General features: G+C 28.0%; 1 protein-coding gene and 1 long non-coding RNA gene across 4 annotated transcripts in view; one reads left to right on the forward strand and one right to left on the reverse strand.

Moving 5' to 3' along the window:
• Positions 1-26,841, reverse strand: part of LOC142326985 (uncharacterized) — a 57,485-nt gene extending 30,644 nt beyond the window's left edge. The window contains exon 1 of the long non-coding RNA XR_012756884.1: positions 26,278-26,841. This is a non-coding gene — a long non-coding RNA (uncharacterized LOC142326985). The remainder of the gene's footprint in view (positions 1-26,277) is intronic.
• LOC142326982 (sodium-coupled monocarboxylate transporter 2-like) overlaps positions 1-26,923 on the forward strand; it is a 74,122-nt gene that overhangs the window by 31,411 nt on the left and 15,788 nt on the right. For all 3 annotated transcript variants that reach the window (XM_075369713.1, XM_075369715.1, XM_075369714.1), the window contains exons 7-10: positions 47-201; positions 14,527-14,667; positions 23,538-23,646; positions 25,283-25,392. In XM_075369713.1, coding sequence (XP_075225828.1) covers positions 47-201; positions 14,527-14,667; positions 23,538-23,646; positions 25,283-25,392 — 515 coding nt within the window. The remainder of the gene's footprint in view (positions 1-46; positions 202-14,526; positions 14,668-23,537; positions 23,647-25,282; positions 25,393-26,923) is intronic.

The following is a 26,923-nucleotide window of genomic DNA, read 5'->3' on the forward strand; positions in this document are numbered from 1 at the left end:
AACTATAAAAAGATGATTTGTAAAAGAGATTTTTTTTTTAAAACAGGGTGGTTTCAAGGCAGTCATTTGGACCCAAGCATGGCAAATAATATTCATATTGTACTCTATTATAGTAATCTTAGAAGCCGGTTGCATTTCAGCTGGAGGTCTCACAAATGTAATAGAAATAAATAAACATGGTCAACGATTTGAAATTTTTAAGTAAGTAAAATTATTTTTAAGATACAGGCTACTTAAAAAAAGTTTACTGTAACACGCTTTACCTAAGAAATTAGACTAAAGAAATAAATAAATAAAAAAGGAGTAATTTTCTGTTAAAAATTTCTAACAGAATTTTTTGAGTAAGAGAATGTTGGAGGCTTTCCCAGATCAGCAAGATTTCTAATATTTGACACTAAATATTTGTCACTAAAAAGGCTTAAATGAATTTATTTTTACAAGGTTATTTAAATATTTTTGCAATGTTCTTTAACTTTTCTTCAGTTTTATCAAATTCCTCTATAAGTTTATGGTATTATGCTAAATACTAAAAATCTCTAACACACCATTTTAACAGTCACATAAGAGGATTTTAATTAATTAAGAGCGTCATAATTAATGACGCTCTTAATTAAGAGCGTCATTAATGATTCTTTATTGTATATGTTTCTGAAAAACATTTTCAAATAAAATATATTCATCGTTTTATATGAATAAACATTATATTCATTGATAAAATAAAAAAACCGCGGCCTTGATGATAAATTTTGTATGTAGGTCATTCATACAGACAGACCAGTCGAACCAAAACCCTTATCATTACGTTCAGTTTCATCTAGTATTTCGCGCTCCGTCCACCATATGCGTTTGTATTTGGATATTACCATTTGCGTTATTCTCACCTCGGTAATCAGCATCGACCGTGCCCGGCGAATTCACAACTGTAACGCCATAGCTCATCTCCATACCCGATTTAGGTCTTATTTGCGCTTCATACTCTTTAGGCAGTGATACAACAATGCCGGTTGCGATTATTTCTATTTCACCAGGTTTTAAAATCTTATCGATAGTTGAAATTGAATCTAAACCGGCGCTTTGTTCGGTAGAATATTTAGGAAAATCAATGAAACTTTTCAATTTCTCATTTTAAAAACTTCAATTTCTAATTATCTATATTAAAAGAAAACAAATAATCTATGCGTGTAAAAAAGAAACAAAAAAAAATAATTAAATAAACTAATTATGAAGGTTGTTTAATTACTTTGCAGGTTAACGATGAGTAAGCCACCATATTTTCATATATTAATAAACAATACGCGATTGTACTGGGTTTAAAATTCTCTTCAACTTCAATATTAATTTTCAAATCAATTACACCCATTTTTATCGATTCATCTTGTCGTGAACAATCAATCACATATAAGGGATATTTGTTTTTATAATCTGAATATGTATATGGTGAATCAGTAAATTTATAATATAATTGTTTAAATTCCACAAACATCTTGTACATCAACATTCGATTCCTCTCTAAATCCTCATATGGATAATAGTTTGAAGTTATGAATACTTTAATATTTTTAACGTTAAACGAATCAAATTCTTTGTAGCATTATTTAATCTATGGGTTTGAAAGCCGTCGAGGTTTGTCTAATTGTGATGATGTTTTTACATTCAGTCGTAGATTTTGTTTGTGGGACTGTTGGATTCTGATGAAGAATTTAGCCAATTCAAATTGATGTTGACTCGACACCTTTAAATATGGTACAAGCCGTGCAATATAAGTATTTCTAGTTTTCATTTATGATCTGAAACTGTGGCCAGTATTGCGTTCACATCATCACTAGCACGTTTCAATAATAATTCTTGTCTGTTGTTTATAATTATTTTTTTATAGCCTTCAGGAAAACCTAACAACATTGATATGTATGTATAAAGTAAAGCACAATCATCGTCCATATTAATTTTATTTGTCCCATTAACCCAGCCGGCTTGTTCCAACAATAGAATTGAATTATTTGTTATTGAAATCATATTTTCCATAATAGAGGTCACACCTACGTTTCTCGTGCTGGCCACCTCTTGACCATTTATTTTGTAAATTATCTCATCGAATAGAAAAGCGCCAAAAAAATTAACTAATTCTGATGTTGATTTTTTATTGTTTTCACCCACAAGTTTCCCAGGAATACGTAGACAACTATTACCCGGAACTGTATACTCATCAGGTTGATTTATTCTTATTATAATCAAATCACCCGTTTTAAAGTTATTTTCAAATGGGGTGTATTTGTTTTTGTTAACGATTCGTCTATACACGCGACTTTTTTAACATTTAAATAATTCATCTTTCAATTTATATAATAAAGATTATTTTATTTCAATAACTTATTGGTATTTTTAATTTTCCAAAAATTTCAAATCCTAGATCTCAATTTCTTAATACTTTCTCATGTCAATTTATAAGTTTTTTTAAACTCATCATCATCACCACCATCACTAATATGTGGCATTTCTAATAAAAAGAAAAAATCAAATTGTAATAATTTATTTATTTATTTGCATTCCCTCAATACCAACGACATGCTTACTCGTTCGCCACGTAAATCTAATAACTGATCTTTTTTATCGGTCAACTTTATTATTAAGTTGTTAATTTCTTTTTCATTTACTGGTACAAATGTAATATAAAATGGATATTCTTCAATCATATCACCAGGATTGACACTCAGTGGGAAATCATACAAAATGCTATCTTGTTTCTCGTTTTTATATCCACCCGAAATAATATTACATTTTACACGTATTAAATTTACAGGAGCTATGAATATAGCTCCTGTAAATTTACTGTAATAGCTCTTTGTAAATTTCGATTGATCATTCAGATCAATCGATCTGAATGATGTGTTAGATATGGTTTGAGAATTCTCGACCCATAACCAAAGACTGCCAATACTTGAATCTATCTGAAAAATCTATTCACACAGTGCTTTTAATTTCATATCGTAAGTATTGGTGTTTGCTCGCAAGGTGATTAATTTTTTAATTTTGTTCATTTCGGTTTGTATATATTCACCAACATCTTCAATTTCATAACTACCCGTTGGTATTGTTATGTAATTTTTCTTTGTAAATTCATAATTATTATTTTCATCTTTTTTAACGTCCTTGTCGAACGCATAACACAATTTATTATTTTTGTTTTCTTCAACATTTGGAATAGTATTGGCCGTCATCAACCATTTTAATCCCAATTCATATTGGCCTTTTGAAAGGTCTATTGGAGGAAAAATTGCTTTTTTAATCAACGAATCGTTTCCATCAATCGACAACAAACACGACATATCTAAAATAAGAAAAAATTAAAATTAAAAATATATAATTTATTCAGATACAAATTCTAAACACAATCAGCCACAAATTACATCATCATCGGCGTGATGTCTGTTATAATTGTACGTTATATTATATTTTCCAAAATTATTCATCAATTCTGAAGGTGGGTGTATGTTTCCTATACTATCAAAATAACCACATTTTTATCGATTTTTCTAAAGCAAATCCAATGTGTACCACGAGCCACTGAAGTGTCCAAATTGATTATAGCACGTTCATTTTGTCTAATCTTTTTTGGCAAAGCGTCCAGCATAAAAACACCTCTAAAATGTGGAATTTTCAATTGTTTTGCATACTCAATCAATTCGTCGTCATATAAAGCACGCCTCGGTATTGAATCGATTTTTTTCCTCCCCCACTTTTGTTTAATTTTAATTTACCCCCACTTATCTTTAATTTTAATCTACCCCCAAATTTAGACTTTAATTTAATCGCATTTGTTACAGCATAGGCAACCGCTCAGTCAAACTACTATCCGGGACAATTACACGTTCCCAAGCTCGCTCAGCAAGTTCTTTATCAGCTTGTGCTCTGGTTTTGGTATCTGAATATTTTGAATATGCTGTCATGCACTTTACATGCATCATCCAATTTATTAACGCCTTTATCTTCACGTTTTAATTTTTTATCTAATTTCATGCCAGGCCCAAAATAATTATAACCTGGTATGTGTGCTTCAACTGGTAATAAATCTACAACTTTATTCACCACAGAACCAATAATACCACGTCCTTTTTTCGTCTTTGTTATCTTTTTCATGTCTATATAAACAAAAATTTAACTTCAAATTAAATAAATTATTGATATAAAAAAATTAAATTAGCCGAAGCCGGAATCCGCGGCTTTTAACTAGGAAGAAACCGAAGCACATATTTGCAAATCGGCTTTCATTATGGTTTATCAAGTACTTTTAACGTAGTCATTTCATTTTCTCGAATCATTGCCCCGACAATGGATTTAATATGATTCGCGATGAATCTTTTGTAATGCGACCATTTAATTCATCGTATACATACATACTTTGCAATTTTTTCTTTAAGAGGTTCGAGGGAATCTTTCATGAATTCAACAGTTACATCTGCAAGTTGTTATCATCATTATTTGTTATCTGCTGATTTAATCGTTCTAAACCCACAAACTTTTCACCGAGACTGTTTGTGAATTCGTCAAACATAAGCTTACATCGTTTAAAATTCAACACATCCTTATCATCGATAGGATCAGATATGTTACACAATCTGTTTTACATCAAAATTTCCATCTTGTGTGAATGAAAAACCTAATCCTCCTCGTCGACGACCTTTGCCTAATTTTATTCGTGACATTTCTCTATATAAAAAATAAATATTCAAAAATCTATTCAAATTCAACGTCTTTCAATTCTTTAATTATGGATATGATTTCATTTGGAACGCACTTCTTTCCGGCCATATTGACCCACACGTGTATACAATCTATCAACTCATTTGGATCGTCCCAATATAAATATACTGGATTGTAATTGAATTGAGCATGTAACAACCAAGAACCACTAAAAGACGTGGATGGTGTTTTATATGGTGAGATTGATTTAACGGGTCTTTTTGAAGGGAACAACTTTCTAATCACTTTATTATATTTAAAACATTTATTCGTTTTTACTGTACCAGAATCACTCAAGTGTGCACCGGTACGTTTCAACATTTCACCATAAGTTTGCATATCTGCTGTGTGAACTTTTTCAGGTTTGGAATTTTATAAATTAACAACTCTAAAATACCTGGTGTAGCCGAATAGATTACATCTCCCAAATGAATTTTATCATCTATAAATTCAATTTTAATGATGTGTTGAATTTTAAAGTACTCGTATTTATTTTTATCATACTTTACACCATACACATGATCCACCGATGTTTTTGGGCCTGTATTTAACATATCTAAATACGGTTTTATAACTTATTTATATTCTTCAGTTGTAATTGTTTCTTATGTCAGAAACCTGTGTAAAAGGAGTGTCTGGCATTGTACACACGGATTGAGTTTGTTCTGATAACATGGATGAATGCCCTACACCTACTTCTACTTCATCATCTGAATTTCTAAATCTTGTTCCAACAAACTCTTTTCACACCTACCTTGATGTCTCTAAATGAGGTAACAATCTATCATCCAGTTCACGTCCTACTCTATATCAATTTCTCCATCGGTTGGTGGTGGAGGAGGTGGTCTTGGTCTACTTTTTCTTTAATTTCATTTATAGGCTCTATTATCGGTTTGAAGCGTTTAGCAAATAAAGCTTCTTCTTCAGCCAAACCCATCATAAAGGTTTTTTTTATAATTAGAGATATGAAGAAAGTACAACAGAAAACAAAATTCCCATTGTGAACGCAATGAGGGGATATGCATTCAAAAAACAAAGTAAACATAGTTCTCTCTTACCAAACACCATTACATGTATTATATACGGTCCATCGAATTGAATTGAATGCATATCCCCTCATTGCGTTCACAATGCGGAATTATGTTTTCTGTTGTACTTTCTTCATACCTTTCTAATTATAAAAAAAAATTAAAAATTAATAATTATTAAAAAGTTAAACTTATATCAATTCCAGTGATTGTATCAATATCAAAAATAATTTTTGATAAATCAGTCAAATTGTTCTCTAAATGACTACATCATCAATTACCAAAAAGTGTCGCGTATACAAACTCTGACAATAATCTATTTTCAAATTTATTGTTTTATCTAAATTATTATCAATAATAGAATAGATCGAATCAATTAACACCATTAGATTATATTAATCATAATAGATTTATACATTCATTATATTCAAATGTAGATGATGAATTTGGTGAAACAATTTTATTATTGTGAAGCTTCATTTTGCTATTTATATAAAAATTAAATTTTTTATTCAAATAGACTAATGATAGTAGCTTTTTGATTTATTTACAAACTCTATATTAAAAATTAAAAATATTTAAAATTAATCATTTAAAATTTTCAATTTATCGAAAATATAAAACATTTTTGTAATTTTATAAATAATTAAAAATATTTTATTGTTAATATTTTTAAATTTTCAATTTATCGAAAATATTACACTTTTGCCATTTTATACACAATAATCATATTTTAGAATAGAATCATTTGATAGCTCGAATTAGGGCCCCCAAAATAATTCATATAAAATCGTTTCAAAGGATATAAATCCACTTCATTTAGTAATTTCTGGTTTGTAGATGAATAATTTAAACTTTTCAATTTATCGAAAATATTAAACATTTTTGCAATTTTATATAATATTTAAAAATATTTAAAATTAATATTTTATTGTTGTTAAAAATTATTAAATTTATATGCAACAAAATTATGTAAACACGATGGGAAACGATTTGATACTTAGTTTCGTAATAAATGTTCAAAAGAATTAATTTATTTTTTTCAAAATTGGTCGGCTCGAATTCCTACATAAAGTGAATCCAAAGAGTAAAATTCCATTAGATTTAGTAATTTTTGGTTTATAGATGAATAATTAAAACTTTTCAATTTATAGAAGACATTTTTGCCATTTTATATAATTAAAATTAATATTTTATTGTTGTTAAAAAAATTAATTGAATTTTACAGTAAAGAAGCGATTCCTCAGATTCGAGGAATCGCCTATATGGGAAACGATTTAGAAATTGGATTCAAAATGAAGAATCTAAATTAATTTATTATTATTCACAAAAATAAGTCGGCTGGAATTCCAGCCAACAAAATATCCTATATAAAGTGAATCCAAAGGGTACAAAATCCACTATATTTAGTAATTTCTGGTTTATAGATGAATAATTTTAACTTTTCAATTTATAGAAAATATTACATTTTTGCAATTTAATATAATAATTAAAAATATTTCAAATTAATATTTTATTGTTGTTAAAATTATAAAATTTATATGCAAAAAAATTATGTAAAGATGGTGGGAAACGATTTAGAAATTGGATTCAAAATAAATAATCTAAATTAATCCATTATTATTCAGAAACTTTGGCTACTCGGAATTCCGATGGGTCAAACACTATATATGTAGTTAATAAAACTCAATTATATTTACTAATTTCTGGTTTGTAGATGAAAATAATAGATTACAATAATTTAAACTTTTCAATTTATAAAAACTATTAAGACATTTTTGCAATTTTATAAATAATTAAAAATATTCAAAATGAATATTTTATTGTTGATGAAAAGAATTTTATTTTTATATAGACAAAATGAGTTTAATAGATATATGTTATGAACAGATAAATATACCATTCATATGGTATATTTGGTGATTTTAAGATAATTATTGATACAAATACAGATTTTTTTAATGCAACAAAATTATGTAAAAATGATAGGAATGTAAAGTATATGAAGATTGGTTTCGTTATAAAGAATCTAAAAAATTGAGAGTATTTTGACCAAAATAATTCATATAGTCGTTTCAAAGGGTACAAATCACTATATTTAGTAATTACTGGTACTTATATAAGGGAGGAATTAATTTTAAATTTAGCTTATTGGGTTTCTATTGATTTCTATAAAAAATGCTATAAAATTATTAGAATATTTTATTAAAGATTTTAAGTTATATAAAGATGATACTGCTCAGTTACGTTCAAAGTTGTAATATATAGAAAATTAACAAGAATTGAGAATTGAAAAAATAGACTAGTAGATGAAAATAACAGACTTGTAGATCTAAATTTAAAACGAAAGTTGCAAATTAACAAATTAAATAGCTGTGTAAAAAAAATTAAAATTATGGCCACACCACATTTATCTTCACTTTATTCACTCGATGAAAGTGATGGCTGTTATAATAATAAATAAAAATAAGGATGAAGAAGAGTATAAATATTATGCTATTCGTGTTCACTATCGAAAAATAGAAGACACATTGAATAAACTTAGAAAAACACATCCCAATTTTAAAACTGTTTATCAAAAATTAAAAGATCCAAATAGTATACGATTTTTTAATCTTGCTTTTAAAGGCCTTAAATTTAAAAGAAAACGTGATCATTTTAATATAAATATGGAATTTAATGATTTTATACAAACGTTGGATTTGTTGTATGAAAAAAATTTTAATACGTTGCAAATCACAACAACAAAAATAGAAGACTAGTAATTTATTATTCTCTTTTTTTTCTTTTTTAGAATACATGCAAATTAAAGCTGATTTAGCAAAAGAATTGCACAAGCCAGCTAGACGTAATTATCCTACTAGAAAGAACGAATTAAAGGGTATAGACGATCTTGTGCAATCAGATATAGTTGAGATGATACCTTTTTTTGATCCAATAAAGGTTATAAAATTTGTTGATTGTTTTACTAAATTTGCATACTCTGTGCCTTTAAAGAATAGGACGGGTAGAGGTCACGTTTGCTTTGAAACCGATATTGAAAAAAACATAATGAAACATTTTCAAACAGATCAGGGAAAGGAATTTTATAATCCACAAGTGAAAGCCTTGGTGAAAAAATACAACAAAAGTCTATTCCACATATTCAGATAAAAAAGCTGATATGAACGCTTCAATAAAACGTTGAAAACAAAAATGTGGACTAAATTCACAGAATATGGTTACTATAAATGGATTGATACACTACAAACCCTTGTTGATGAATACGATACTACATTCAGCTACATCATTTAACCCTAAAGATGTGAATAAAAACAACGAATCACAAGTATTAGCAAATTAAGTAAAAAATACGATAGAAAAAAGGTTGTAAAAATTAAATTTAATGTTTGTGATCATGTTCGTATAAGTAAACATAAAAACGTATTTGAAAAGGGTTATCTACAAAACTGGACGAATTAAATATTTAAAATAAATATAGTTCACTCAGAATCACGTCTGTAACCTATGAATTGATCGATTCACGAAATGAACTCATAAAAGTACGTTTTCATCAACACGAACTACAAAAAACCAATCACAAAAATGTATATCAAATTGAGAAAATACTCACACGAAAAGGTGACAAAGCCTATGTAAAATGGTTAAGTTTTGATAAAACATACAATTCGTGGATCGATTTGAGTGATGTTTTATAATATTTTATTCAATTAATATATATATATATATATATATATTCCCACACAATTTCGATTATGATATTTTATTTTTTGTTATTATTACTCGAATATAAAGGTTGTGAATTTATAAGTTGAAAATTTTCAATTTGTAATAATATTATAGATCAAAAGTCAATGCTATTGAAAATATCTATCTATCAAAGACAATTATTATAATGAATGATTGAGTCATATATAATGAGAATTCCCTGACGTCATCTGTTCATAATACATACATCTATTATCTCTAAAAAAAAATAAAAAAAATTTACAATAAAATATTAATTTTAATTATTATATACATTAATAAAGATGTCTAATATTTTCGATAAATTGAATAGTTTAAATTTTTGTAATATTAAAAAGATTACTGAAATGATGCACAATAGGCGTTACAGAATTGAAAAAGTAGAATTTATAAAGGCAAAAACTGGTGATACAATTATTGTATCAATTAAAGGATTTGGAAAAATATTTTTACCTAAAAGATTCAATGATCTTACACTATCTGATTTGAATGAAATTAATAATTCTAAAGAAGTTTTTATAACATATAAGGGTATGAAAAAACGTCTAAAGGACATAATTATCATGTAGAGTTTACATGTGGTATTGATGTTCGATATTAAAAACAAAATTTAAAAAATACAAGTTTTTAAACTTTTTTTAAAATTTAACAAAAATCGTAAAAGGGTTATTTTTTTAACAGTTAATAAAGAATATAAAATATGAAAAATATAAATGAAATTTTAAAAAATTAAGATGATTCTGTAGACGAATTATCATCATATTTAAAGTTATTTTTATTGTTTTATAAGTAATGAGTACTGTTTTATGAAGGAAACAGAATTGTGCTTACTACACTCTTTCGTAGTAAAAATATCCTTTATCGTGAAATTTAACTGCAATCACCATGATTAAGTATAAATTTTATTATGATGTTTGGTCATCATTACTTTCAGTTATGTGTAATTATCATTATTTTTTAATGTAAACAATAATGATTTAAGGTCTATAATGTCAGTTTAAACTTCAAAATCATTGTTAGTTCTTTATTAACTATTCATCACATCATAAATTAAAAAAGGACGTATCTCGAAAACGGTGCGTCCTGGGCCAATTCTAACGCGATTTTGAAAGGCTTAACCCTGAAGGAAACTTTCCAACTTCCTGGGACGATAGCCGCTAGTTTCATGCGTCTAAGTCCAACCATTCTCGAGATACGCCCTTTTCTCAATATTTTTGTATTTGATGAAATAAAATAAAAATATGTTTTTATTATCTAGTAACCACTCGGTTAACGGTTCTGATCACCTTTCAATTTATAACAATTTTTTTGAAAAAAATCAGGCATCATTACTTTCAACGAAAGCGGAATGGTAGGTGATAAACGTTGTAGATTTTTTTTTTATTGTTGAGATGTTAGATAATTTTTTATTTTATTTAACATTAACAACGAATTTGCTTATTTATACAAAACTATGAATAATTTTGTTTTTTCGTTTATGCAAATGTTGTTCAGTAACATATACAATAAAGAATCATTAATGACGCTCGCGAAAGAGTGTGAAATATGGGAATTTTGCCAGTGAAAGGTTGCATAATGTGTAAATTTCTTTCTCGAGTAAGTAGGCGAGGCTTGTCACGTGATCAGAATGCTGCTGTCTGACTGGCTGCTGTACTAGAAGCGGCCATCTGAATCTACTATTATCCATTATTTTTAAAATAAGTTTATATCATATCTAATCTAATGCATGCATTAAATCATGATGGACAATTCAAGTTGAAAATTTCAGTAGTTTAGATAAATTTAAAAACTTTACACTTTTGAGCATTAGAGAGGGATGCTTTATATGTTTTTTCTTTTATTCTATGAACACTGCCAGAAGTACTAGTTATATAGTGTTTTATAACCATTGTTTATTTGTTAATAAAGATTTATTATTTGTTAATTATTCTTTTACTTATTTATTTTTTATATACATGCTATTTTTTCACTATCTACTGATGATAACTGTTTGAAAATCAAAATACCCATGTAGTTTCAGATTTAAAGTTGATTTTTTGAAAATGGTTTTTAACATTTTCTTATATAATTCTGAAAGCAAGTACAAAAATTTAGAAAACAAGAAATACGTACTTTTAATCTGCAATACAAAGAAACATAAAAACTTAAGTTTGTATTAATAATCCAAAGAGAATGTTGCATAAATTAAGATATAAAAGTATTATATTGAAAACTTCGCACAAAACTTTATTTAATACCTGAATCGTGTGTTAATAAAGAAATAAGAGCAATGTTTTAATTGAAGGAATTAGTATAGTAAATATGCAAAGGGCAGCTGAAGTGCATACTGGAACATAATAGGAGAACAAAATATCACAAAAAGCAACAGTTGTTGCCATCTACTATTTATTACTAACATTATAAAACTTTTTGACCCTTGCCCTCTCATTGAAAAAGTGAACGCTGATGACATTCATCATCTAAAAGCCATTTATGGTGATGAATCCATTGATCTAAATATTGTGAATAGGTGGGCAATAAAATTTTGTACTTCCAAACTGGTAAGGGAATATTGAGAATAAACCTGTCAGTAGTCAATTAGTTTCCGTTACTGAAGAAGCATCAAATGGCAGTGGATGAATCAATTCAAAATTTCCATTCCATCACACCAGAACAAACTGCCATCTACATATATCAAAAGAATCAGTAGGACACATTATAACACAACCGTAAAATCTGTTTGTGACAGGCTTCCTTCCAAACTCAAATTAAAATTTGAATCTATTTCTCATCCTCCATACTCACCAGATTTGCCGCCCTGCGATTTTCACTTCTTTCCACAATTAAAGATGGGTATTAAGGGTATTCATTTCACCATCAATGAAAAACTAAGTCATTGTGAAGTTGTGAATCGTGGAAAGACCGCCAGTATTCTTCATTGACAAATGAGAAAACTAGTTCACGGTTGGGAGAAATGTGTACTGATGAGACGCTCAAAAGCCAGTAGAAGAATCAGTTCAACTACATAAGTATGTAAAAAAAAAATCATTAGGCCACATTAGCGCACAACTGTTTATATCATTGTCTTTGGATACATTAATTATATTGTAGATATTGATTACTGAATTTTGTAAATCTTTCACAACATATACTATGTAAATTTCAGGTGATTAAGTGGCCTAGTGGTAAACTCATCATTGTAAATGATTAAATGATTAGATTAGATGATTTTATTGATTTCAAAGTAGAAAGTTTTCAGGTTCAACTACCAATGTGGTGATCTTTGGTGGTTGAGTTTCAATTAACCACACATCTCAGGAATGGTCAACCTGAGTCTGTTGAAGACCTGTACAATTACAATTACATCACACTAAGTTGCTAACGACTTTAATTGTTGATGTGACTATAAATGAAAATTATAAAATTGTATTTATTAAGAATCAAATTATTTTTTATTATTCTAGATTTTACTTCTTTTATGAATTTCTGTGGTCAATTATGTTATTATATAAGTAATATTGTTGCTATATTACAATAGTAATACTATTAATTTAAATGTGTTTTACATAAATAAATATGTGTGTATGTATATATATATATATATATATATATATATGTGTGTGTGGGTGTGTATGTGTGTGTATTTATACTATCAATTAAATGCGTTTTAAAACTAAAAAATTAAATTGTCTATGGATATATATATAACTGTTACTACAGTTTCATAACCTTTAAGTTCCAACATTACATTGTATAGCAATATTAAAATCCTCATACAGCTCTTTTTACTACAGAACAGAAATACATGAACTTACCAACACAAATAACCATACAGCAAAATACTAACATATTTACTAACTACATCCAACTGATGTACAAATGTAACAGAAGACATGTGAACAATTAGTATACGTAAAAACAACAAAAAACATATCACAAACTAAACTTTTATGTTCAAAATCTCAGTTCAACCAACCTAACATAAACTATCTTCTTTGAGAAGGGTGGTGTATAGACTTATCATACTGTGACCCTGTCAAAGGAAAATCACAATTAGAACACAACACTATAAAATGTATAGCAGACAAATTGATAGATCATGTTTACAGATAAAATAACACATCTATTCAAAACATATAAGAACAAAGATAACCAAAATAAAATCGAACAAATAAATAATACAGAAAAACAGCACTTAAGTGTAAAAAAAATAATACTGATATAATTTATCATTTCAGAACAATAAACAAAACAAGAAATATTAATGTATAAAAAAAAAAAATCTGACAAATTGAACTGCTCCAATCGAAAAATAACAAACAAAGATATAATTATAAGAGTACATTTAATATCCTCCATACCAACAAAGAGTTGATTTAAGACATGGATAAGAGTGTATTAAGATATAGAAATGAATCGCAAATCTTCATACATTAATAGCAATCTTGATATTCTACATATGCATAAAAAAGAACTCAAATATATTTGAGTAAATGAAATGTTCATGTTCACAACGATGTACTAAATTAAAAAACAATTTAAATTCACATGCACACTTCTTAATTGTATTTACATCTCTTTTTAACTCAAAAAACTACTAGAAAAACATCAACTAATTTCATAGCAAAATCATCAGGATCAGTCGCTGAAAATGACTGCTAGTAACCAAAAAACATTATGATGGTAATTTTTGAAACATTATATTCAGTAAATTTAGTTTTGATATTTAAAAAAAACAATATAACAATTCTCATTAACAACCATCAAATGCAAAACCATTGTAAATATTAACAATGTTAGGGACTAATGTTAAAAAATTATTTTTTAATTGTACGACCAGTTACATTTTACATTTAATAAGATCTTTTTAGTTTTCTGTTTAAAAAAAATTTCTTTTAATTAAATACAAGATTGTATTTTTTAAATACAATCTTAAAAACAAAATTAAGTAACTTCTTTTTTTTTTTAACTATATTTAACCGTACTGAAACTATGAGTTTAACACTATATTATTTTAATCTTTCAATATTTTCAGTATGGATGTGGATCCATTTTCAAGAAATACATTCTGGGCTGTAGTGTATGGTTTAACATTTCAATGGTTGGCAAAACTTGCAATACATCCAGTGTCAATACAAAGGATTACAGCAGTCCCTACGAATACTGATGCAAAAATGTAAGTATTTAAATGAAAACGCATGCATAGATAAATTTGTATTTATTATGCATATTTATTTACATACAAGTACTTTTGTGCAATTCAGACTACTTTAAATAATCTACCATATAAGAATATATTAGTGCACTTAATGATTATGCTCAGCTAGAATACAATATTTCTCAATGTATGTGCACACAAAAAAGTTGGAAGAAACATGCACACAAAGAAGCATACTATCATGGTATGTATTTATATTTCACAGTGTACTGCCAAATGTTACCTTCAGTTATCTTCTATATATCTATCTATTATTATTAACCTAAATCAAGATTTTGTAATACATGGTCCACCAAGCCATTTGCTTATATTGTTCTGTCATAAATATTTCTTTGTAGTCTTCTTAGTCTCTTCATTTTCAATTTCATCAACCAATGTAATTCTCAAAACCCTCTTGTAAAACCATATATCTGATTTTTTCCTATATGTTTTCTGTATGTTTCACTACTATAAAGCAATATACATTCCACATAAATATTTTCAAGACTTTTTTTCTATTCTCAACTCTATTTAATACTAGCTTCTTTTTGAAAGGAAGTAAAAAGAACATGCTTCATTGATTCTTGTAATTTTACCATCTCAATAATAATTATTTTGTCATTTCTGAAATATTGTTTTTTAACAATTAACATTTATTTCATAACATAGCTTCCTGTTACATTTCATTATCTTTGTTTTACTCCTGTTTATTTTCAACATAAATCTCTCTCCCAGCAATACATCCATGCTATATTCTCTTCTTGCTACTTTGTGAATCAGAGATTACCTATCTTTGTCTTCTATTCATTACAACTACCTCTTTCTCTTTTTCTGTTAGCCTCTATAACCATAGTAAATTATTACTTAGAGGATGAATGAGGATGATATGTATGAATGTAAATTAAGCGTAGTCTTAGATTGACCATTCCTGAGGTGTTGTTTAATTGAAACCCAACCACCAAAGAACACTGGTATTCACAATCTAGTATTCAAATCCATATAAAAGTAATTGCCCTTTAATAGAATTTAACCTTTAGAGCTATCCACTTCAAAATCAGCTGATTTGCGATGATGAGTTCACCACTAGACCAACCTGGTGTGTTCATACAGTTATCTGATTCTTTTAACAATTGTAAAAAGCTTTTATTTCACACTAGTTGGAATTTTATTGATTTCATTCAATAGTATTCTATTCAGTTCTACAATATCAAAACCTTTTTAATTTCTTCAAGTAGTAGATGTCTTCTTCTTATGCTTGCTGCCTTCTAAAATTAAGAAGGCAGCAATGAGAAGGCATTTTTGAGAACCAAAATTGCCTACCTTGCACCCATGCAGCACTTTCTGAGCCCAAAACACATTAGGTGTGAGTGCTAATTTTTGCATTTATGGTTGCTAAATATATTATCACATCACTATTTATGCAATATTTGCTCATAACTAAATGTTATTAAGATTTACTAGAATATTTGAAAAGCTGAGATTTAAAGAACAAAATCAAACAGTCTGTATTATTTTTATTTTACTGTATCATTGAAATGATAGCTGATAAACTCAATGATCTAAGACTGCTTGTGCTTCAAGAATTCATTATCTGAACAATACAGTCTGTTTTAATGGATGTTGGAGTTATAACATACTTAAAAACAAATAAGGTTTGAATCATCTTAAGATAAACGTTTTTTAAACTTATTTGGAAACACGCTATACTTTCTGAATAGCACACATTATCACATATAAATACCCATTAACTGGCACAGTCACTTAACAAAATACATAAGAATAGAGATCTTAATTATAACTATATAGCTTAAGATCTTAAATGAAATATAACAAGAATTTTAGTAAAATATGAGAACCCTTAAATAATTTTTCAACTGTTAAACATAAAATAAAAAATTTTGTCTACCTCAAAACTAACTATTCAAAATAGTTAACACTAAATGGTGGTCATTTTGGTTAGGGTTTCATCTTGAAAGTTTTTGTCAAACATTTTTTGTTCAATGGTCTTTAAACTGATATGCTACGAACCTAACTCTTGATTTAAAGTTTGTGAATTTAAATAAAATATCTGGTCCTCTCATTTCCTTACCCTTCCAAGGGACAAGGGAGTGATAGGTCCACAAATGGTAGAACTCTTATCATAATCTACCATATATATTGTGGCTGTCTCAAACCAAAATATATGTGTTTAGAAGTAGCAAAATATTTGCTCCTTTTTTTAGCATTTTAATGTTGAGCAATTACTTTAAGAGGCACTGTTATTACTTTTTAAAAAAACCTGTTTACAGGTTCAACATTAAATTTGCCTGAAATTTTGGATAGATTAAGCAGACAAATCAATTTTTTTTTATGTCCTTCAAAATGGTATGTCACAATTCTAACATTTTCATTTAAAATTTTTGAGTTGCCTGACCATAGAACCCCTTGGGGGCTTGGAGTTTAGTGGTTTCATACTGAAAGAAATATGATTGAGTTTCATACCGATTGAAATATGATTGAATACCGAAATATGTATGATTCTCATACTTCATTAATACTGCACGTGCGCACAGTATGAATGAAGTGTGTGTGTGCGCGCGCTTTAAATTTGTTAAATTTACTTTAACATAACTATAAATTATATACATTAACATATAATATACATTAACTAAATGTAATTTAGTTAATTACATTAAATTTGTAAGTATGGGCACTCACGCGCACGCCCACGCCCACGCCCACGCACACACAAATGTATGATAAAAAAATTATGAGATTTAAAATTTTTATCAAAAGAATTTATTAATTCTTCTACACTGATATTGTCCGAAATGGTCCATCAGAGATGAAACATTATGTCAGTTTTTCTTCCAATTCTAAAAACATTTACGGAAATAATTTTTTCTGTAGTTAGTTCCCTTTGTGATTTTTTTATTTCACCTACAGAAACAAATTTTTGTCCTTTTTATGTTTTAATAATCAGTAGGAACTAGAAAAAGTTATAGGGTGCCATATCTGGAGAATACAGAGGGTCCAGCATCAGTGTAGTATTATTTTTGGCTAAATAATCGCACAATAATAGTGAAGTGTGTGCTGGAGCATTATCGTAGTGCAAAATCCATAATTGTTTACCCTAATTTGTGGTAGTTTTCTTCAGATTACCTCACACTTAACTAAAACTGTCAAATAATACTGTTTGTTGTCCAAACAACCCTTGGGGTAAGAATTCATAATGGACAACTATAAGATAAAAAAACTCTTGCAAAGTTCTGCGCAAGAATTTATTGTTTCCAATGCCCTCACTACATCAGTCAGAAACATACAGATTTTCAAAAAACAACACACAAAATACGATACATTCGATTAGCATGTAGACACTACACACAAGCATGAAGTTTAAACTCACTCACCATTGTAACTCACTACTTGTTTATGTATGTATGAAAAATGCTCTAATACAATGTCAACATAACCTCAAATTAAGGTTATGATATCTGTTGTCGACCTTAAATTGAGGATAATTCAAGAACTATTCATCCAATCTTTATCAAATTCTCACATGCACAACTTCAGATAATACACTGCTACAGCATATATAAATTTCAATAAAACTAACCCAATAATTTTGAAAATTTTTGAACCACAAATTTTATATATATAAAATTTTATATTTTATATATATTTTAAGAATATATATAAAGAAAATTACATATTACATTTTAATTTAAGAATATTTTCATACTTCTTATTCTTCATAGCATAAAGAAAATTCAGTTTCATCTTCCAATCCCACCATGCAATCAAAAATACTCCCAGATTTTTCTTTGAAAAGTCTGTAAAAAGATTAAAGAACATCTTAACATTTTAATGAACTTCATATACTTTATTTCAGTCTTGGTTCTTCAAGAAGATTCTACTGGGATAATTGGACCTTCATTTTATTATCATAACTAAACACCCACGTTTTCTGCTGCACCCTATTACACCCATATTTGTCATTACGTATGTTTAATTCACTGAGTCACCATGATGTCAGCTAACAATTGTTCTAATGTTTTTGCAATGTTACTTTGGTCAAAAAGTTCAAAATTTGGGAACAAACCTTGCTGCTTTTCATTTCATACCCAAAAGCCATAAGACATTCCCACCATCAGCAATTTTACTATTATGAATATTTTTAATTGCATCTCCTTCATTTTAACAACATTTTCATTCATTGTTTATGTGTTAAGACGTCCAATCCTTTTGCTGTCTTCACAACCTCCTTGATATCATTTGTACCACACAAACTCTTGGTGTTGACATAACATTCTTCCCAAAAGTCTTCTCTAATGTTTTCAATTCACTGCACTTTATTCCATTTTAAAGTAAAATTTAATCCAAAACCTTTTCCACAATTTACAAACCAAATATGTGTAAGTCACTACTTGTAATAAAATACACCCTAGTTAGTCAGTTGCCAGCTTTGAACTACACATCTTATGTGGTTGAAAAAACAATATACATTATCAATAGAGCTGCCATTGCATGGGAAAAGGATGAACTCAGTCATCCTTTGAAAAGACATAGCATAGAGAATTAAAAAATCCTCATCAATTTATCACACTTTTTTTATAATTAATTTATAAATTCAAAGGTGAAAAATTATATACATTACTTTCGAATATAAAAAAAGATCTGAAAAAGGAGACTACATAACTTTGATTGCTGTAACTTAAATCAGATACTACATAAGCTATTTTTTTTTTTTAATTTAAACAACCAGCAAGGTAAATTTTTTTTTAAAAAGCCATGCGAGGGGTTCTCTTTTTTGTATTCTTATATCATGTAAATGATTACTGACTAGTGAAAAAATAAATAAATATGCCACATCTTATAAACCAGATATACTCCCCCTTTTGTCAGTACATACCTACCCCCCTTTTGTCAATGTTTTTGAAAAAATGAACTTGCACCTCTCTTTAGGAAATAAAAATTACTTTATTCTAATGCATGAAAAAATTATTTTGCATTGGGCAAAGAAAGCACAAATTTTAATTACTTAATACAGCAAAATATTTATAAGATTTAATCTAAAAAAAGAACAAATTTAATGAATAAAAAATTATAAAAAAGTTATTTGAAAAAAATGTTCAATTACATACACATGAAAATTTACACAGTAACTATTTTGCCTTTAATAAACCTTATACATTTTTATATTTGTTAATTTCTATAATTTTATGATTATTTTAAGTTTTTTTTTTGTGGATTTTCCAATCATGTTACGCAAGTTTACTTTTCATAAGGTGCTACTAATTGAAATGATCTAGCCTTCTCTTTCATTTTTTGTAATTTTTCTAATCTTTTTTTACGTCTTTTAACACAAAATAAAAAAAGAGATAAAATAAATGTTACTACATAAGCAATTGCAACTATTAAACAGTTACGTGCATTCTTAGTATAAGCCATATCAACTGCTTCATAAAATTCTCTATTTGTTGCATAGAATTCTTCAAGTGGCAAATAGTGAGCTAATGATACAGCATGTACAGAATAACAAACTGACATAATACTAAACTGAATACAAGCCCACAAACTTAATGTCATACATAAAAGTGAAAATTTCACACCGCAACCTAACATTTTGCACTAAAGTAAAATTGATTACTTAAAATCAATTTCTTATACAGGTTCCTCTTTTTAGAACATCAATAATATGCAACTTCTTAAAAACATATGATTAGCTTTATTATTCTTTTCTTATTCATAATAAATCATTAAATATTTTTTAAATAAAAATAATGAAAATATTTATCAAGTGATTTATTTAATAATTTCAAACAAGTTAATTGTAATTTACAGATAAATAAAACGCAGTAATAAAATAAAATTATAATATTAATTTTCTTATTTAAAATTTGTCAAAATTCAATAACTTTTTATTTTTATTTCATTTTATTTGATTATTATTATTTTGCCCATCAATTCCATATAAGTTTTATGTTTAGTTAACAAGATTAGAGGTGGTGACTAAGAAAAAATGTCCAAGCCAGAATCAAACTCTTATCTTTCACTACATAACTTGTTTACTAAGATAAATAGCTATTTATTTATGTTAATAATGATGTTGAAATGGCCAATATATGAAAATGGAGATTTAATTAATTGCAGATTAAAAAGAACGTTCTAAATCAACACAATTTAATCATGATAGCGTAAAGACTGATTAATTTTAGGAAATTTATTTACATAGAACTGTTAACTAACTTTTTTTTTATCTCTAAAGCCAAGGGAATTAAGCAAGTAATTTTTTTATAGTTTTCTTTTTTTTATGCCTACTCAGTCTACAAAATGCACCCATCAAGTAAAGATACTTATCCACTCTCTTAACCACTCTCCTCTACCTTGACTTTTACATCTTACTGGCTGATTCCTTTTGATTTAAAAGAAAAATTATTGCTAAGTATTATGCCAATTTATTTCAAGTCTGAGTGATGATGTTAAGAAAAATAAACCATAACTGGCAAGAAGAGAGTGCTGTTTCAACATGATAATTTGCCAGTTTTGCAAAATGTCAAATTGAGGTTCAGATTGTTACTGCATCCTCCCTCCTACTTCCCAGATTTGGCTCTTGAGATTTCCATCTACTTTCAAAACTAAAGTAATAGCTCCATGTAAAAAAAATTATCTAATGCCAGTGAAGATTCTATAATAGCTATTTTTATAAAGATAAGATAGAGAAACCTTTATTTGGCATAATGGGCCTCTAATATTGGACTAAATGCAAATTATATTTAAAAAAACTGTATAATTCAACCTGAATAATTGTTTTCTTTACATTTACCTTGCTTATTAAACTACTGCCTTCATATGAATATATATAAATAATTTAAATATGCGCTAAAAACTTAACAATATATTTTCAAATAATCTTTACTCCTAAGGTTATCAACCAATCCATAAAAATAACATACATAATATATAAACACTCACCTAAACTCCTAGGCCTACTTTAACTATACATGTTTTACAAATGAATACATATTATTATTGTCAATTTTCATTTTCCTAAATTAATTGAGGTTTATAAAACCAAAATTTAAAAATTATGTTTATCTTTTCTTTCTTTTTTTTTTGTTCGATGATCTCACCATATAAATTTGAAGGGTTAACAAGATAGAATTTTGAAGCATATGAAAAATTCCATGCCTGACCAGGATCTCCGAATGAAAAGCCAACATATTTTAAAAAGTAAAGATAGAATCAGATATACACGGTCTGAAAACCTCATTAAGTTTATGCTTTTGCATCAATGTCAGTTGCATTTTTTTTTTTAATTATAGTTTGACTTTCATATTCAATTTTTATTAACTGAATGAGTGTAATAGTCTTAAAAGTCTGGATGACATTTGAACATCATATTTTTCTGGTGCTCAGAAGCAGAATCAATTTTGAAAACAAAACAGTTCAAGCACCATTTTTTAACTTTTCATTATTTTAAGGGAGGCTGGAAATCTGGAACATCTTTAGGTGTAGAAGACTCAAAATCTATGACACTATTCTGTCTTATCTTTGAGTTTCCTGGTCCCATAAAAGACCATAATCCACAAAAATATTTTTCTTCACAAAATAGTGGTATGAGTATCACAAGGACTTTTATTGATAGAGAGATCTGAGGGAGATAGAAGATCACAATTCTTGGATAAAGATAGAACTCATTTTGAAAAATAATGGTTCAATTACTTTAATATTTAAATTCTTTCTTGTGGAAAAGAATTTGGGATGTATGTAAATGGCCTTTTCACAATTTATACATTTATTTATGTAATACCAGGTTACAGAGTAACAGCACAGTGACATAACGTCAACAATACTATGCAGAGATGCCAAGGCATCTGTTCGCAGTCTAGCATGTAAGTGTAAAGGTAACGGTAAATATTTAGATAAATAAGTTACCAGTAAATATATTACATTTAAATATTCATTAGAATGTTGATGTCAATGATGAAAGTGGTCATCATATCCTGATCAGGTTATATATCCTGATTATAACTTATGATTTATAACTTTAAAATTTACACACAAAAAAAATCATTGATTATATTATCATGAAGGGTATCAAAGAGGAACAATAGGTGCAGCGATATACCTATTGCCTCTGAGTGACATCGGTTAAACTCCTGCAATAACCTACATCAATCAGAAAGATGTAAGATTTTAAATAGGAGTACAATATCTCAGATTAGAGACTATTCCAGACAAATTGTAATAAATATATAATATGAACTAGGTGCCCTAGAAAACATCTTGATGCAAAATTATGTGAGAGATTCTTGGCCTTGAAAGAGCAGAAGACACATTGAAATTGCAGAAAACCAAAAAATTATCCAATCTTGCAGCAGACATCCGAAAAAGAAGATTATACAGTTTTACGGACACATCCACAACTCCCAATGGCAAGGCTTACCCACAAAATTCTGATCTACATCGAAAGACTGAAAACCATAACCTGAAGCCAACAAGTCAAAAGAGACCTCAAAAAAAAGCTCAGATATATTCGTTGGAAATTTTCAACAGAAAATTATACAAACAAAAAATTTGGAAACGGGAAATACAGTCAAATAACAAAGTCCCAAAGAGACTAGGAATTAAGTGGATTGAAGAGAGAACCCATTGAGAAAAAATGGGAAACACAAAGAATTGAATCATAATGGTTTTGTATGATTCAAAAGGGTTCAATCATAAATAATAATAAATATATAATATGTATAATAATATAAATAAATATAATTATAAATTATAATAAACATAGATTTTATAAAAAATATAATTTTTTATTGAATCTTAATTTACTTGTTCTTAATTATTTCTTGTTTTTTTTTTTCAAGAGTAATAATATCGTTTACTATTGGAACAACTTTAATAACATCTTTCGCTTGTTTTATTGGATTACTTATTTACACAAAATATCACAACTGTGATCCACTAAACACAAAGGTAAATTTTATCATTTCATAAATTCTTATTTGTAGCTCATATGATGAATAAATTTTTTACCTAAAATAGACAAAACATTTACACCAAGCTTAACAAAAAATTTAAAACAGAAAAGTAAAATACCATTCATAAAGTATATACCATTAGGAAAAGTATATTCAAAATTTCTTGAAAAGCATAATGTTCTGATGATCCTTTGGAAAGTTCTAGAAAAACTTTTTTCATCTGACACAAACTTTTGCAGTTTTCAGAAAACATTTGAATTGGCGTACATAATATTTTATTTTTTATATTTTGCAGTCTAAGTCAGTATTTGATTTAGTTTCACATTTCTTACTGATGAAAGTACTTAATTACTTTAATATCAGAGAAACTGCTTATAAATGGTTAGAGTGAAACCTTACCAAGCAAAAAAAGATAAATAAAATTTCATCATTTCAAATTGACATTTGTAAAATGTGAGTTCTCACTTTAAGATGTGGAACAACCAGTGCCACAGAGAAATGTCCTTGGTCCTCCCTGGCTCTTCTCATTCTTTCAATCATTCTTTCAAATCTTAAATTTTTATTATTGCTCTCTTTGTAAATGATACAACTGTACCAATATTTGAAGATAATTATTTAAAAGGACTTGAAAATTAAGCAGTTAAGCAGACTAATGTTAATGATCAAAAAATTATTCTCTGGCTGTTTTGTAAACTATGACTAAATATTATAAACTGTCGCATTGTGCTTCTCAGATAGATGTAACACTGAATATTGTGTGATCATAATTACATTAATGATGGTAGTATTTCTGTTCATAATCCAAAATATCAGGGTGTTTTAGTATATAACAAATCCATTTGAGATTATCAAATTGAAACTTGATTGTTTTTTTTTTTTTTTTTAATAATGTGCTAGAGACTATTCATTAGTTAGCCCTCAGAATTTGAACTAACTTCACCACAAACAAAATAAAAAACAGTCAATTGGTATCAAATATATGAATGGTTTTATCAAAGAAAAGGTCAAACGCTTGTCGTGAACCAACAAAAAATACCAGTTGACCAATTTTTATTAAAAAAATTAAAAGATTTTTTTTACATTTAATTGCAAAGAATACTGAAAATCAAATATGTTTCAGCATAGCAAACAATTGAGCCAACTTTAATTTTTTTTCCCCCAAACATCATGATGGTTTTTATCAGCTTTTATTTTAAGGCATCCTAAGTTATAAATTATTATAAGAGATGCTTAAGTTGAAGTTAGTACAATGGAAGGATTGATTGCTTCCCTTTTAAAATAATGTAAAAATAGGTATAATCTTGAGGATAGAAAATGACCAATTATGGCCATGTACAGAATTACTTTATTGCTCATAGTTTTTGAAAACTATATACATAGTTTTTTTCAGATATAGAGTGTTCATTTAAAAAGACCCGGTTTACTGTTACCAATGTCCTAAACCAACACTTTTGGTGGGTTAAAATCTCGCAAAATCCAGTCAAATTCTTATATGATTACATTAATTTCTTTTTCACACATAACAATAAAAAAATAAAAAATAATAAAATTTCATTACAAATTTTGTAATAACCATTAAATTAATAAACAACAGTAAAAATAAATTTCAGATGAAATTTTTTGTTTTACAGGAAGTGGAAATGAAAGAACAGCTTTTCCCGCACTATATACTGGATTTAGCAGGACAGTACCCAAGTCTTACCTGTCTTTTCATTTCTGTAATGATCAGCGCTGCTGTAAGGTATATGCATGTATTCTTAAGAATGTGTGGGTTTTTTCAAGAATGTGATATCTAAAAAAAAATCAATATATCACTGGCACTGACATCAACCTCTAATACCAACCTTGCAAAATGTTATATATGTAAAGGCTGTTTATATCACATTTCACTGTACCTAAGATAGGCATAGCTGTTCTTTAGGGAAATCTAAACAAACCCATTCTTGTACATTTAGCCCTTAGGTTTTAATTAAAAGTAATCTGTTGCAGCATTAGTCGGTTAAGCAAAAGTTATTTCACAGTGGTATGCTTCCCTCATATTGTGGATTCCAAAAACTGTACATCTCTTAATCTGAGTGGATTTAAACTGGATGGGTAACTAACGCTTAAAATGCTGAGAAAAAGGGCGTTTGTCTTATATGAATTCTCTATGGATCAATCAGATCATCTCAAAGATAATCTTTTATTTAATGAAACTTATTAATTAGTAATTATAAATAATTGCAGGACTGTGCAAAATAAACAATTAATATTTTAACACATAAACACTGACAAAGTTGAACTGCAATAGAGGATGTAGTATTAATGAAAACTAATGAGAGGCCAATGAAAAACAGTGGTGAGGGTACCCTTCAGAAATTGTGTTAACAACATCCATGCATACTGTCAAACATGGATACTATAGCAAACCACACTCTTTTAGAATGCAAACAAATTCCATTACAAAACTAGGGTAATGAAGATATGCAGTATATAATAACTTTTAACAATAGGAATGTCACCAGCAGTTATTCTGAAGATTAGAATGAGCTAGCACAAAATTAATTTTTGGTTAGTTATTTCAAATTAAACAATTATCTAACTTACAAGCCTTTAAATTGTAAAAATACATTTAATTTTAACTTACCATATGTGATAAGAAGAACAGAAGACAATTGTGAAAATCCTACCAGAAGAATAAATTTTTCATCCAGCTATTCCACAAGAATTATGGGTTACAGCAGCGTTTCTCTCCTTTTTACTGTTAAGCCTTCGGAACCATACTTCAGAATATTAATTAGGTTGATATGTATGAATGTGAATTAAGTCTTGTACAGTCTCAGTCGACCCAACCATCTCAATTGAAACCAACCACCAAAGATCACCGGTTTCCACGATTTAATAGTCAAATTAGCAGCGTTTCTCAATCTTTCAGTATTTACGACCCAATTTTCAATAATAATTTTCATCCCCCCCGCACTCATACAATAACAATGTGTGTAATAATAATAATAATAATAATGAATTTTGATTATTTTGATGCTAAAGCTACACTGTGACTTTAAAAACAAACCTTACAAATTACCACGAATAAGTAAATCTATTTATAATTGGCAACGACGACGCGCTGCATTGAGAAAACCAGGATTCTAGCGTATTCGCCAGAAGTTCCGATTTGTCTCGAACATTCTGGAACGTCTGTGAAAGACGTGTATAAATGCTGCACATCGTTCAATCACAGCTAGCTCAGTCGAGTCAATCCTTCTAACGCAATCGAATCTATCGTGAATCTT

Source organism: Lycorma delicatula, chromosome 6 (assembly GCF_047948215.1).
Source record: "Lycorma delicatula isolate Av1 chromosome 6, ASM4794821v1, whole genome shotgun sequence".
NCBI classification, from domain to species: Eukaryota; Metazoa; Arthropoda; class Insecta; order Hemiptera; family Fulgoridae; genus Lycorma; species Lycorma delicatula.